The sequence below is a fragment of the Scyliorhinus canicula genome, chromosome 7, assembly GCF_902713615.1.
Source record: "Scyliorhinus canicula chromosome 7, sScyCan1.1, whole genome shotgun sequence".
NCBI classification, from domain to species: domain Eukaryota; kingdom Metazoa; phylum Chordata; class Chondrichthyes; order Carcharhiniformes; family Scyliorhinidae; genus Scyliorhinus; species Scyliorhinus canicula.
Genome location: NC_052152.1, coordinates 107,050,030 through 107,065,034, shown reverse-complemented (window position 1 = coordinate 107,065,034; position 15,005 = coordinate 107,050,030). Strand labels below are relative to the sequence as shown.

Genomic DNA, 15,005 nt, shown 5'->3' with positions numbered 1-15,005 from the left:
GGACATTTTAACCCCGGGGATTTTCGTTATCAATGTATGGAATAGGGAATTTGACATGTTAAAATATGTCAAATTTATGAAGAAGGTTGGTGACGAGAAGATTACAGGGGATAATCCTTTGGCGCCAGAAAACCCGCAAAGCTCAGCAAGAGGGAAGGCTAATGGACCCGGCCCTGAGGGCAGGTGGTGGACCTGGCCCTGGGTGTGGCTGCTCATTTTGCAGTGGAAACGCCGAATGGGGTGATAGTGCAGGAGTTTGAAAAGAGTTTGCGAAGGATTTTGATGAGCAGGGGAGGATGATGATGGAAACCCTTAAGGGGTCAATAGAGGAGGCACTCGGCCTGATTCGGGAGATCTGGAAAAAACCTTGAGGTGGTGTAGGAGCATGGAGAGGGTGTGGAGGTGGCCTTGTTGTGGTATGATGATCAAATCACCTCGTTGGAAGCTGAGATGTTGCTGGTGGAGGAAAGGAACGTGATTGAGGGCAAAGGTGGATGACTTGGAGAACTGGTCGAGAAAATAGAATCTCAGAATCATGGGATTTCTGGAGAGCCCAAAGTCGACTGAGTACTTTTCTCGGATGTTCTCAATAGTTTTTGAGGAAGTTTTCAAGATTGCCTTAATAGTTTTATTTATCAATATTCAAAAGGACGTGCAGGCTCTCGACTTAGTACAGCTTTTTGTCCACCAAGCAGTTACGAGGATTACTGAGGTGCAGTGCCGGTAAATGGCACTGCCTGTATGTAACACGTCTGCTGTGCACCCTTCGGGTGAGAGTATTCGTCCTCCCATCAGTGCCCTTTTGTGGCCCGTCAACTGGCCAACCCAAAGTACAAATGTATGCAAAAGTACATGTTGTCAACATCCGGTGACGATGATGTGCTGACCGGACATACGAAAGGTGGCTCTCCTCCTGGAAACTCTAATTTAGGTGCTTTAAACCCAAAATAGCCTGCTAAAACCTGGAGAAATGCGTGGCCAAGATGCTAAAATTGGGCGAGACACACAAGGTCTTGTAACTGGGAGGGTCACGCAATCTGGGTGTATCAGGATACTGGGGCAGAGCTGGCCAAGCACCGGGCAGAATTTAACAAAGCCAAGACAGCCCTTTATAAAAACGAGGTACAGTTCGGAATGCTTTACCCAACCAAGCTCTGGGTGACTTTCCAATGCAGGGCATATTATTTCACCCCACCGACGGATGCAGATGAATTTGTCCACAAACATGGGCTGGGAAGACAACAATGCAGCCAGCATTGAACCAGATACCCCAGCGTATCGAGGCACATGAGAAACTATTTGCGCGGGACGGAACCGCCTCATTTTAAATTCTGTAGTTAAGTCACAGAAAGGAGGGGAAACCCGGACCCAGAAACCCAGACCCCCCGGACCACTCCCAATCCGGAGAATCCCCCCCCCCCCCCCCCCCCCCCCCCCAAACCAACCCCCCACCCGGACCCCAGAGAACCTGCCCCCGGACCCGCTCTCCAGGGCCGGAAAATCTCCACCCGGTGCCGGACAGACTCCTGCACCTGCTCTTCCCGGGCCTCCATGCTGCTCCGCCGGCCTCTCCTGCTCCACCTGCCCCTCTTCCTCTGGTATCTCTTCACTCTATACCGGGATGTACTGCTCAGCTCCGGCGGGAGGCTCCTTGGAGCCGCCACTTACGGCGGTCGCTGGAAATATCTCACATTCATCAACATGATTCTGCAGACCACATATTTTGGAGTGTGTGTCCCCACAGACCTGGTGTGGCTCCTCCCTCAGCATGGTAAACGTGTGCAGCGATTGTGCTTGAGGATCAGTGCTCTCCAAGACTGGCTTTTTGCAGCCCTCGCTTTCCCCATCGGCTTTTTTGTTGTTGTAAGTTTCTGGCTCCTTTACGCCTTTGACCGAGAGCTTGTTTACCCAAAGATTCTCGACCAGGTCATCCCCACTTGGATGAATCACGCCATGCACTCGGTGGTGTTGCTGCTGCTGATGTTGGAACTGATCCTGGTGCCACACATCGTTGGCCCAGTCACAAGAGAGGCATGGGCATGCTGATCAGTTTTTGCTGCTCCTATTTACTGTGGGTATTCTGGATTCGTCACAGGTCAGCAATCTGGGTCTACCCCATTATGGAGGTTCTCAGCCCTGTTGGCATGGGCATCTTTCTCGTAGCAGCTGTACTGGTGACCATCGCTCTGTACGCTGTGGGTGTGAAACTGCATCATTGGCGATGGGGCACCGTGGAATCTCTGAGGAAGTGGGAGTGATCGGCTGAGAATTGGAATTTTAAATGAGGATGTTGATTGTTGCATTGTTGTTGGGATCTTGCTGTTGAATCCATGACCATTAATGGCCTGATCACAATGAAATATCTCTTCTTTCTGGTCTGCATCTCTGATTAATCCCAAGGTGATTGAATTCTGTTAGAGTATTCCCTGCAGCATTCATGTAGATCAAGCAATGCCTCGTCTGATTAATGCCCTATCAGCTAATAGTGGACATGACAACAGTAAGATTTACCTGTTGGCACTGGATCAGTGATCACTGTTCAGTGATTTCAGTGAGTCCAGAACTGATTTCAATGATTCCCTGCCTGATTTTCCGGATGCCCAATCTGATTTCAGTAATTCCCAGTCTGATTTTAGTGATTTGTTGTCTGATTTCAATGATTCCCGGTCTGATGTCATTGATTTCTGCACTGATTTAAATGATTTTCTGCCTGATTTCAGAGAATCCTGGTTTGATTTAAGTGAAACCCGGTTTCCGTGTTTCCCATTCTGATATCAGTGGTTCCCGTGTCTGATTTCAGTGATTCCTTGTCTGATTGCCCTGATGCCCAGTCTGCTTTTTGTGATTCCCAGTCTGAATTTAGTGACTTGTGGTCTGATTTCAGTGATTCCTGGTCTGATTTTTGTGATTCCCAGTCACTGCTGAATACACCATGAACCAAATTCCTATACCCAGTAACTGACAGCAGCTGCCCTCGATAGTGAGCAGTTAATAATGGGCGAAGGGCAAAATAGGATCTGTCAAAGTCGCGTCCCAGAACCGGAGTTTGAATGGTACCCTATTAATGCAAGGGCTAGTCTACATTCTGACCCATCCAAAATCCAGTTCCATTCATAACCCAAATCATCTGGAAGTCAATTACTGTGGAAGGGAGTATAGGTGATTTATTAATGTACCCACATCATTGCCCCTGATCTAGGGGCTTAAGGTCATAAGCAATAGGAGCAGGAGGAGGCCATTCGGCCCTTCAAGATCAATCCAGCCTTTAATAAGATCATGGATGATCTGAGTGAGGTCTTAACTTCATTTCCTTGTCTGTCTGCAGTAAACTTTGTCAATCTGAAATCTGTACAACTTAGCCTTGAATATAATCGATGACCCCACTGCTCTCTGAGGAGGGAGAGAATTCCAAAGATTATTGACCCTGTGAGAGAAGAAATTCCACCTCATCTCCATCGTCAATCTTAAATTTTCCCACTACTTTTTGCTCAGGCGATAATGAATGTTGAAAATTCCTCTCTTTTGCCCTTTGGTTTCTGTTATTCTTGGGATGATTTTTGTGTATTGTACAATAAAGGCAGATTACATATGAAAAAAAAAGTCACAGAAAGGAGTGGGTGAGAGCACCATGGCGCAGGGGAGGGGGTGAGGAGGAGAAAGGGGGAACAGACATGCAGCGGTCGGGGGGGTTGTATAGATCAACCCCGGGGCAATGGGGAAGGACGACCACACTAGAGGGTAAGCTACCACTTGGAAGTACGAGCATGAAGGGGGGGTGGCTGCGGTCTCGACGCTAGGGTTAGGGTTAGAAACCCATGCAAGCACAGGGAGAATGTGCAAACTCCACACGGACAGTGACCCAGAGCCGGGATCGAACCTGGGACCTCGGCGCCGTGAGGCTACAGGGCAAACCCACTGCGCCACCATGCTGCCCTTGAGTTTGCACATTCTCCCTGTGTTTGTGTGGCTTTCGCCCCCACAACCCAAAGATGTGCAGGCTAGGTGGATTGAACACGCTAAATTGCCTCTTAATTGAAAAAAAAATGACTTGGGTACTCCAAATTTTTTTTTTTTTTAAATACAATTATAGTTAGTCCACCGGGCACACATGACAGTGGCTAGGATGAGAATGTTTTTCGGGGTAGAGGACAGGTGTGCGAGGTGCGCGGGAAGCCCAGCAAATCATGGCCACATGTTTTGGGCATGCCCGAAGCTGAGAGGGTTTTGCTTAGGCAATGTCCACAGTACTAAAAACACATGTGGTGCCGAGTCCGACGGTAGCGATCTTTGGAGTGTCGGAAGAGCCGGGAGTTTAGGGGACGAAAGTGGCCAGTGTCTTGGCCTTTGCCTCCCTGGTAGCCCGGAAACGGATCTTATTAATGTGGAGGGACTCGATGCCCCTGAGTGTAGAGACCTGGGTTAGTGACATGGCTGGGTTTCTCAGTCTCAAGAAAATAAGGTTCGCCTTAAGAGGGTCAATGGTAGGGTTCACCCAGAGGTGGCAGCCGTTCGTCGACTTTCTCGGGGAAAATTAAAACGTCAGCAGAAGCAGAATTCCAAGGCGGGGGGGGATTGGGGTGTGTGAAGATTGGGATGGGGGTGGAAATGTTTATTATGCCATGTTTATGTTATTATTATAAAAACTTGCAGATACCTTAATAAAAATAATAAAAAATTTTAAAAAGTATGGAAGAAAATAGGTGGGTATCCTAGAGGAAGACTGAAGGAGAAGGACCGACTGTGGGTAAGAAAGAGCTGAGTGGGACAGATGTACCATTTGTGCTACGGGACCAGGGTTAGAGGGGTGGCCATACTGCTCAATAAGAGGACAACATCTACAGCAATCAGGACGGTTATGGACCAAGGGAGACAGTACGTCATGGTTGGTGGCGTCCTGGAAGGGGCACCAGTGGTCCTTGTTAATGTGTACACTCTCAACTGGGACGACACGGAATTCATGAAAAAGACCACGGGTGAAATCCCCGACATAGACACACCATCATGGGAGAGGGCTTTAACTGGACAGATAGATCAAACCCCAAATCGGGGGGAAAAAAATTCAAAAGTGGCGAAGGAGTGTTCATGGAACAGATGGGACAGTGGACCCATGGCGGTTCACACCCCAGGGGAAAAGGAGTTCTCCTCTGATCTACACCAGGATCGACTTCTTGTAGTGGGGAAAAAGCAATACTTCCATGGGTAGTAGGAGTGGAATACTCCGCAAACATAATCTCCGACTACGCTCCACAAGACATGAATATGAGGTTGGATTGGATCTGTTTATTGTTACGTGTACCGAGGTACAGTGAAAAGTATTGTCCTGCGTACAGTTCAGACAGATCATTCCACACATGAAAAAAAAATACACAAAAGGGCAAACATAAATACACAATGTAAATACATAGACACAGGTATCGGGTGAAGCTCACAGAGTGTAGCTCTACTGAGTAGAGAAGATGTGTGAAGAGATCAGATCAGTCCACAAGAGGGTCGCTTAGGAGTCTGCTAAGAGCGGGAATGAAGCTGTTTTTGAATTTGTTAGCGCGTGTTCTCAGACTTTTGTATCTTCTGCCCGATGGAAGAAGTTGGAAGAGTGAGTAAGGCTGGTGGGAGGGTCTTTGATTGTGCTGCCCACTTTCCCAAGGCAGCAGCTGTACACAGAGTCAATGGATGGGAGGCGGGTTTGAGTGATGGAGGAAATAGCGCAGATTAAGGACAATAACGGCAAGATGGTCGCCGTGCTGAAAAAGGTCAAAGTGTACAGGTGGGCCAGGTCCGATGCCCCCCCATGGATGTTGGACTTGGCCCCCCTGCCCGATGAGGCATTCTACGAAAGGATTTCACAGGCCATAGACGGATACATTACCAACAACAAGAATTGGGGGGGGGGGGGGGGGTCTGCCCTGCCCTGCCCTGCCCTGCCCTGCCCTGCCCTTCACGGTCGGTGAGGTGTTTAAGGCAGTGATGAGGGGAGGAATTATTGCTTCCAAGCGCGCAAAGATGGGAAGGAGAGGGAGGCTAGGCAACAACTGGTCTATTCCATACTGGAGGTGGATTGGCAGTACTCTCCAGCCCCAGCCGCAGAGCTACTGGCAGAGAGGAAGAAGCAATAAATGGACTTTGACCTGTTCTCCGTGGGGAAAGCAGTGCACCAACTCCATCAGACACTGGGGACATTTTACAAAAATGGAGATACAGCCAGCCACCTGCTGGCCCACCAACTTAGAAACCTGGCAGCCACGCTGAAAAAGGTCAATGAGGCCTTTGAGACCTTCTACCGGGGGCTGTACACCTCTGAGCCCACCGAGGGCTGGTTGTGGGAGAAGATGGGAGACGGGGCCTGGAAGCACCATTAGAACTGGGAGAGGTCATGGGGAGTATCAATTCCATGTTGGCTGGGGAGGTGACAGGGCCAGATGGATTCCTGGCGGACTTCTATAAGTAATTTACGACAGCCCTGGCCTCACACTTGCGGGAGATGATTGCAGACTCACTGGGAAGGGGTTCCTGCCGCCAACACGAGCAGAAGCCTCAATATCGCTGATACCCAAAAAGGACAAGGACCCGACTTTTGTGCAGACCCATTCCGCTACTCAATGTAGATGGGAAAATCCTGGCAGAAACCCAGTCCAAGTGGCTGGAGGGTTGAGTGCCAGAGGTCACTTCCCAGGATGCTGAAAAGGCCTTCGGCAGAGTCAAGTAGAAGTACCTCCCAGGTAGGTAGCATGGTGGCATAGTGGTTAGCATTGCTGCCTCATGGCGCTGAGGTCCCAGGTTCGATCCTGGCTCTGGGTCACTGTCCATATAGAGTTTGCACAGTCTCCCCGTGTTTGCGTGGGTTTCGCCCCACAACCCAAAGGGGTGCCTTCTCTCTCCATTGCTGTTTGCTCTGGCAATCGCTGCACTAGCGTCTGCTCTGAGAACGGTGAACAGCTGGAAAGGTATCCAGAAGGGGGACAGTGTACAGAGTTTCATTCTATGCAGATGGCCTGCTCCTCTACATCTCGACCCCCAGAATTCTGCTCAGCTGCTGATTTGAGGGGAAGGTAAAGAGACACGGACGAGTCACGGAACACAAAAGGCGGGGTGGGGAAAGAGACGCAGACGAGTCACAGAACATGAAGGGTGGGGGGGGCAAAGTCTCACAAGGGACAGAATCACGGGATAGGTCCGAGAGAAAGGAAACTCTCTCTCTCACACTCTCTCTCTCTCTCTCTCTCTCTCTCTCTCTCTCTCTCTCTCTCTCTCTCACTTTCACTCACTCACTCGTGGTCTCCTCCGAGAACTCGTGGGAGGAACAGGATTTCCCTCACCACCAAACTAATATAACTGTAATTAGAGAACGGTGTAAAGAGCCCTGGCAAGAGTTGTAAATACATATGTAAAGTTGTATGTAACTTGTGTCACTCAATGAGTCCCAACAAGAATACTTCTAAACTAATGTAAATAGAGGAGGAGAAAGATAGAACTGGGATCACTGTTACAGACGTGGGGACAGCCTATGGTACCTGTGTTGATGTTGTTACTATGTTGATTATTACTAGTGTCTCTGTATTGTTCTGCAAAGTTTTGACATTAAGTGCAAAATACCAATAAAAAATATTTTTTTTAAAATCCAGCTCCTCCTAAGCAGCCCAGGCAGCACCCTAGTGGTCTGCTCGAGGATATTTTGTGGGGTATCATGACTGTCAGTATTGAGATAACATTGAGTCTTGATATACAGACACACACATAATGATATACATACAAGCAGCGAATGGACACAGAGAACAGGACAGGACAATAAGCAGGCAGGACACTCAGGGGTGGGATCTGACTATAAAAGACATGAGGCACTCACACTCCGTCTCTTTCCACTGATGAACATCTAGAGAGTCAGTCAAGGGTGTTGTTACCATCTCACACCTCCACCACGTGGCTAAAAATTTCTAAAAAGAAATTTGACAAGATGCCACATCAACGGGCACCAAGCAAAATAAGACCTCATGGTGCAGGTGGTAACATTAAGGATTGGTTAACTAACATGAACAGAGAATAGGCATTGTCATTTTCGTTTTGCCAAGCTATGAGGAATGGAGTGCCACAGGGGTCATTGCAGGGATCTCAATTATTTACCATTTTTATCAATAACCTGGATGAAATACCAAAATGTATGGTTGCTAAATTTGCTGATAACATTATATTCAATACAATTTGTATTGCACAGCTAAGGCAGATGAGTGTGATAGCTCGTACTGGTTAAGTTATTTGGTTTATTTTGCTATTGAAACAAAAGCCCTGTAGGATGCTCTCTCAATTTCTGCCTGAAACCAGGTACTTGAAAGTTTGGGTACCTGGTCCTCTGACTTTCTCCTGAATCCTTGTGCAGATGCATCTGACTTCAATCTTCAACAGCTAAGATCAGTATCTCTTGATGTGGAGGGATGAGTGTATAGGAGCTACTTTCTACAATTGTAGGACAGTACCCTGAGACCCTAATGCACCATATTACTATACCACCTAATGTTATATGGTGTTGGGAGGTTTTTGTTCCTGTTCCAGTGCCTCCCCATCCTTATCCCGAAGGCTTTTTTTAGGAGGGTCAACAGGAGTATTACGGGATTTGTGTGGGCGCATGGGACTCCGAGGGTGAGAAGAGTGTTCTTGGAACAGGGCAGGGATAGGGGGGCTGGCGCTGCCCAACCTCTGTGGGTACTATTGGGCTGCCAACGCAGCGATGGTGCGTAAGTGGGTAATGGACGGGAAGGGGCAGCATGGAAGAGGATGGAGGTGGCGTCCTGTGTGGGCACGACCCTGGAGGCGCCGGTAACGGCGCCGTTGCCGCTCCCTCCAACGAGGCATACCACGAGCCCGGTGGTGGCGGCTACCCTCAAAATTTTGGGGCAATGGAGATGGCATAAGGGAGAAGTGGGGGGGCTCGATGGAGGCCCCGATACGGGGGAACCATCGGTTTGTCCCAGGGATCATTGATGGCGGATTTCTGGGCTGGCACAGGGTAGGGGTTAGGAGGTTGAGGGACCTGTTTGTGAAGGGGAGGTTCGCGAGCTTGGGGGAGTTAGAGGGGAAGTTTGGGTTCCCCTCGGGGAACATGTTTAGGTACATGCAGGTTAGGCCGTTTGCCAGTCGGCAGGTGGTGGGGTTCCCCTTGCTGCCCCCACGTGGGGTACGGGACAGGGTGGGTTGGAGGAGGGAGGATTTTGGACACATACCGGGTAATGCAGGAGGTAGACGAGGCTTCGGTGGAGGAAATGAAGGGTAAATGGGAAGAGGAGCTGGGTGAGGAGGGGACATGGGCAGATGCCCTGGAGTGAACTCCTCCTCTTCCTGTGCGAGGCTTAGCCTCATACAGTTCAAGATGCTGCATAGGGCCCACATTACTGAGATGATGGTGAGTAGGTTTTCGGGGGCGAAGACATGTGTGCTCGGGGAGCCCAGTGAACCATGCCCATATGTTTTGGGCGTGCCCAGCGCTGGGGGAGTTTTGGAAGGGGGTAGCAAGGATGGTGTCGAGGGTGGTGGGATCCTGGGTTATAAGAACATAAGAACTAGGAGCAGGAGTAGGCCATCTGGCCCCTCGAGCCTGCTCCGCCATTCAATGAGATCATGGCTGATCTTTTGTGGACTCAGCTCCACTTTCCGGCCCGAATACCATAACCCTTAATCCCTTTTTTCTTCAAAAAACTACCTATCTTTACCTTAAAAACATTTAATGAAGGAGCCTCAACTGCTTCACTGGGCAAGGAATTCCATAGATTCACAACCCTTTGGGTGAAGAAGTTCCTCCTAAACTCAGTCCTAAATCTACTTCCCCTTATTTTGAGGCTATGCCCCCTAGTTCTGCTTTCACCCGCCAGTGGAAACAACCTGCCCGCATCTATCCTATCTATTCCCTTCATAATTTTAAATGTTTCTATAAGATCCCCCCTCATCCTTCTAAATTCCAACGAGTACAGTCCCAGTCTACTCAACCTCTCCTCGTAATCCAACCCCTTCAGCTCTGGGATTAACCTCGTGAATCTCCTCTGCACACCCTCCAGTGCCAGGCTGGGGACTCGCAATTTTTGGGGTTGCAGTGGAGCCAGGAGTGCAGGAGTCGAAAGAGGCCGGTGTTCTGGCCTTTGCGTCCCTAGTAGCCCGGCGGAGGATCTTGCTTCAATGGAAGGATGCGAGGCCCCCAAGCGTGGAGGCCTGGATCAATGATATGGCGGGGTTCATCAAATTGGAGAAGGGTGAAATTTGCCCTGAGGGGATCAGTACAAGGGTTCTTTAGGCGGTGGCAGCCTTTCCTGGACTTCCTGGCGGAACGTTAGGGAAATAGGCCGGCAGCAGCAGCAACCCCGGGGGGGGGGGGGGGGGGGGGGGGGGGGGGGGGGGGGGGGGGGGTTTGGTTCGGTGGGAGGGAGAACTGTGTACATGGGTTTGTGGGATGTGGCGGGTGTTATCTTTTTCCCTGTTGTTTGTTTTTTTCTTTTGTTTGCAGTTGCTTTTGTAGTTGGGTGGGTGTTGTTCTTGGGTTTTTTCCATGGTTGTTTTGTTAATATTGTTTTGTTGTTTATATTTTGTGAAAATCTTAATGAAAAATTTTTATTTTTTTAAAAAAATGTTATATAGTGTTGGGAGCTTCAATATAGTCTTAATCTTGAATATTCACAATCAGACTTTAGGCTCAAACTGGATATGTTCATATTTTGCCAGGCATTCATTGTCATAGATGGAAATGAGATTTAACACGCGGATTCAATTTTAACTTTAAATGGATACATTTTGAATGGGTTAAAATCTCACTCATGGAGTCAGCTCTAGAACACCTAATTCTGACCCACACGTGTCTATTTAGCCACAACATGGATAGAGCATTACAGGGATTCCTATATAATCTAATTAAAGGGGTAAAAGGAATGTCATTATTTAAATGTACAGTTATCAATATTTTAGAACAGGTGAGTTTTATTATTATTATTAAATGACTGATTATAAGCGTCAACTGGAGGAGATTAATTCAAAAAATTATCTTGAGTGAGTTAAATAAAGCTTACAATTTGTTTTTTTTTTACAGTGGCAGAAAGCTCCAGCCAACAATATTTTAACGTCAAGTGTTCGAGTTCACAGTGAGTATCTGATCATTGTTGTTAACTGTAACCTTTATAACTGGATAAACCTGTAGTTTAGGTAGAAGGTTGCGCTTTTAAGAGGCTCCGTGTACTATCAAACAGAACAACCGTTGTGGATTAATTTATATTGTTTCTATTAGCTTCATGGAAGAGTGGTGCCCTGCGCATTTAGGTACCCCATCTTCAGTTTGTTTATTTGACCTTTCCGCCGCCTCCTGCTGTTCAAGGGGCCACAAAACACAGATTCAGAAAAGGATCTTTGTTGGATATTGTTTCAGGCCCCCTTCCCATTCTTTCATTTGTAGATTTGGAGCGATCAAAGAGAGAGAAAGCTGTCTTGAGTTAAATAAATCTGTAGTTGACAGTTAAGTACACCTGTCACGATTAGGATTCCAATTCTGGCCTCTTGGTTTTTTATAAAGTCCATATGGTAACTTCCTGGGGAGAGTATATTCACATTTTAAGCTTATTTTGGGGTTAATTGGTTATAATGTGAAGAATTCACAAATCCTACAGGTTTTTTCTCAACAAGTCTCTTTGCCACTCTTTTGTAAAGTTTCAATAACCTCTGAAAGCTATCGTTCAACAGCTTTTTCTTTTGGTTCAACGTTGGGAAAAGAGATGTTCAACACAACTGCTTCACTGACCTGATCCCTTAGTTATTGCTGTAGAATCTACAGAAAGGGCAAGGGCAGATGTTGAATAAGGGCGACAATATCTAGCTTTGACGTATTATTTAGTTTATGCCTCAATTGTTCATAGGAACTTTCGGAACAGGAGCTGAGTACATTTATCTGCCTCCTGGTACTTGGTGCAATACTGTGCACTCTCACCCAATAATTCCCAGGACACTTTATTTTGACTTGTGTTCTCTCCACAGGAAAGCGAGGGCAAAACAAACCACCTCCGTTCCAGAGCACCCTCTCCACAGGAATAATGAACACGGCCAGCATGTGTGCAATAGGCTCCACCACAGAATCTGTACCAACTTGCAGATCATCAGTACTAGGGTGTATGGCAAATATAGAGGACCCCCAATCTCCCTTGGCCAAAGGTGATTTGAAAAGGCCACTCAAGACCCCTAGATCTGAATCCCAAAGGGAGGAGCTTCTAACTTTGGAGATCAGTGAACCAGCTTTCAAAAGGAGGGTGGTAGAGCAACAGTACTATCTGCAGAGTCTTGTGACTTCAATGCACACCGTGATGAATGATATGGTGGACAAGATGAAGATGACGATGTCAAGGCTGAATACCTCCTTTTCTGATGTCCAAAATGTTCTGGATCAACAATTGGCTGCGTTGCAGCCTAGCAGGGTGGGAGCATCATCCCAGACAGTATCTGTAGTGGAAAGTTCTTTTACCCAGGGACTGAGCAACATAGGAGCATCGCTTCAAAGTTCCCTGACTACTGCGGTAACTGATGTGGGCTGCAAAGTGCAAGAAAGCCTGCAAGTGGGATTTGAAAGCCTTGGGGAAAAAATACAGTCAATCATGAGGGATGGTTTTGCCAGTCTGATAAATGAACATACCTCTGCTCGCCGAAACCTATGTAACAGAAATGAAGCAACCTCTCCCACTGAGGATCCGAATAACACATCACAAGAGGTCGGAACTCACAATGCCAGCCAATCTCTTTTATTGCACTGCCCCAGCCAGCTTTTACCTGGCTCCTCACTGGAAAGCAGGACTCCCTCTGTGGTGACTCAAATACCTGGAGACACAAAAATCTAGGGAGGTTAGAGTAAGGAGTGAAGTTGAGAAGACTTCCTTTGCATGAAGGCTAATTGACATATGAAATAAGCAATTTGAGAATGTTGTTGAACTAAATAATATGGGCATGAGGCAGCTGACCTCTAATGGTGATGACGACTACCCCACTCTGGTACCGGCCATACACATGGGGCATTACTGTTCCGGAACACACATTTTAATTCTGCTCAGATCATTGACTAAGCTCACACCATAGTTCATTAATATTCTTTTTACAGTACAGTAGCATTCCCAGCTACAGTGTCATTCAGCCTTCACAGAGATTTTGTTTAAGAGCAAGCAGCCTTTTCTACATCCAGACCCTTCCACTGTTCGCCAATCTAAAAGCACAAGTTTGGCAATGTACCCTGCCAGGTTCTTTAGACATTCATTGTAAGCCTTCATAATAATCACATCTGTCCACAGGATTTACATGTTCTCCTTTGCTACAGCACTTCCGAACCTGCATATCGATAGTAAGTCTTGAAGCAAAGCGAATGACAGGTATATCAAACTGCCCGGCTTCTTTTCTGCCGTTTAGAAATTATCGGTAGAAGTAATCAACCACAGTCTGGTAAACAGTTTGAAGCTTTATGGAGAGTTTTTTTTTAAGTTGCCATTTTATGCATGTTCGATTCAATTGAAGGACATCTGAGGATTGATGTTCATGAGTTTTCTCCCTTTGGCCCATTTTATTTAGGGTAAAAGGATTCTCTGGTGTCTTTAATGCATTATCTCTGTGCTTCAGTATTTTGACCAGTACAGTGGGTAGTTATCCAGCAAATAATGAACATTCCCTCATCGCTTCCAGTTAAAATGTCCCATTACTAGTGCATCGGTTAAAGGAGTTGAAATGGAAGTGAGTCCAGAGCAAGTGGGCATAACCTTAAAATTAGAGCCAATCGTTCAGGGGCGTTGTCAGGAACAATTTTAGCCACAGAGTCGTGGAAATCTGGAACTCTATTTCATCCCCCCCAAAAAACCTTTTGAGACTCGGTTAATTCAATTTTAAAATAACATTTGAATATTTTTGTTATGCACTGATATTAAAGGATATGGTGCTATGGCAGGCAAATTGAGTTGGATTTCAGATTAGTCTTTACCTAATTGAATGGTGCAGAACAGGTTCAAGAGGCTAAATGACCTCTTTCTGTTCCTATTTTCTAAATTTTATTGGGAGTTTCACTATAGGGTTTGTGCATTGATCCGTATCAGTACAGAAAACATCTCGCAACAGGCCTTTCCTGTTATCAAAATATTTTGGGCTTCTTCACATTTCCAGCAAATGGCTGATGTGTGTAGAACCGTGTTTTATCTTCATTACAATTTCTGGATCTGTGCTATGTAAAACATGTTATGTTCTCCAATATAAATTGGCTGCGCAGTCAAGCTCTGCTTTAGTTTCTTTCTGTCTGTTTTACACAGAGAACATGAATCACCTGCTGCATGCTTTATATTCTGCAGAAGTATCTTCGGCTCTGCCAAGACATACCGAAGTGTTCAGTATCTATAATATCAATTGATCTTGCAACATTGCAGCAGAAGATGAAGGCAGTCAATACTTAAACAATAACGAAAGCTATGTATCAATGTTCCCAAAAGAATGTGATGACACTGTACAGCATACAGCACTATTGTGAAGATTAAAAAATAAATAAACTGGAGAGTTTAAATGTCAATTTATTTTTATTCTACACACTGGAAAACTTAAACCACACATTGTTCAGGAAAGAGATGCTGATGGACACCTGCACAGCCACATAGACAACAGTGAATTAGTCAAACAGCAGACACCATAGAATTAAGACATTTATGAAGAATCAACTATTTAATACATTATTATGACAGTGAAAGCCAGCAATTTAAATGGAAACATGACTAGCAATTTAATTTCATAAGAAGAACAACAAATACTATAAGGAACTGCTTCTCAGTCAGCACTGATGGATATGCAATTGAAAGGTAACAACCTACTCAAACCATACATTTAGATTTCATAAAACTATAGCAAAGTAATCTATAGAAACAACCTATCGCATTCACATTCTCCCAGTGTCTGCTGTGGGTCTCACCCCCACAACGCTAAGATGTGCAGAGTAGGTGGATTGGCCACACTAGATTGCCGCTTAATTGGAAAATAATAAT

The 15,005-nt window shown here is 46.4% G+C and overlaps 1 protein-coding gene and 1 pseudogene across 1 annotated transcript in view; both read left to right on the top strand.

Annotated features, from left to right (window-relative positions):
- The window catches only part of cdadc1 (cytidine and dCMP deaminase domain containing 1), a 150,303-nt gene extending 135,764 nt beyond the window's left edge, over positions 1-14,539 (top strand). Inside the window, exons 8-9 of the mRNA XM_038802619.1 lie at positions 11,057-11,108; positions 11,992-14,539. Of these exons, the coding sequence (XP_038658547.1) occupies positions 11,057-11,108; positions 11,992-12,842 (903 nt within the window). The 3' untranslated portion in view covers positions 12,843-14,539. The remainder of the gene's footprint in view (positions 1-11,056; positions 11,109-11,991) is intronic.
- Positions 1,436-3,600, top strand: LOC119969254 (annotated as a pseudogene).
- Positions 14,540-15,005: the final 466 nt, after the last annotated feature.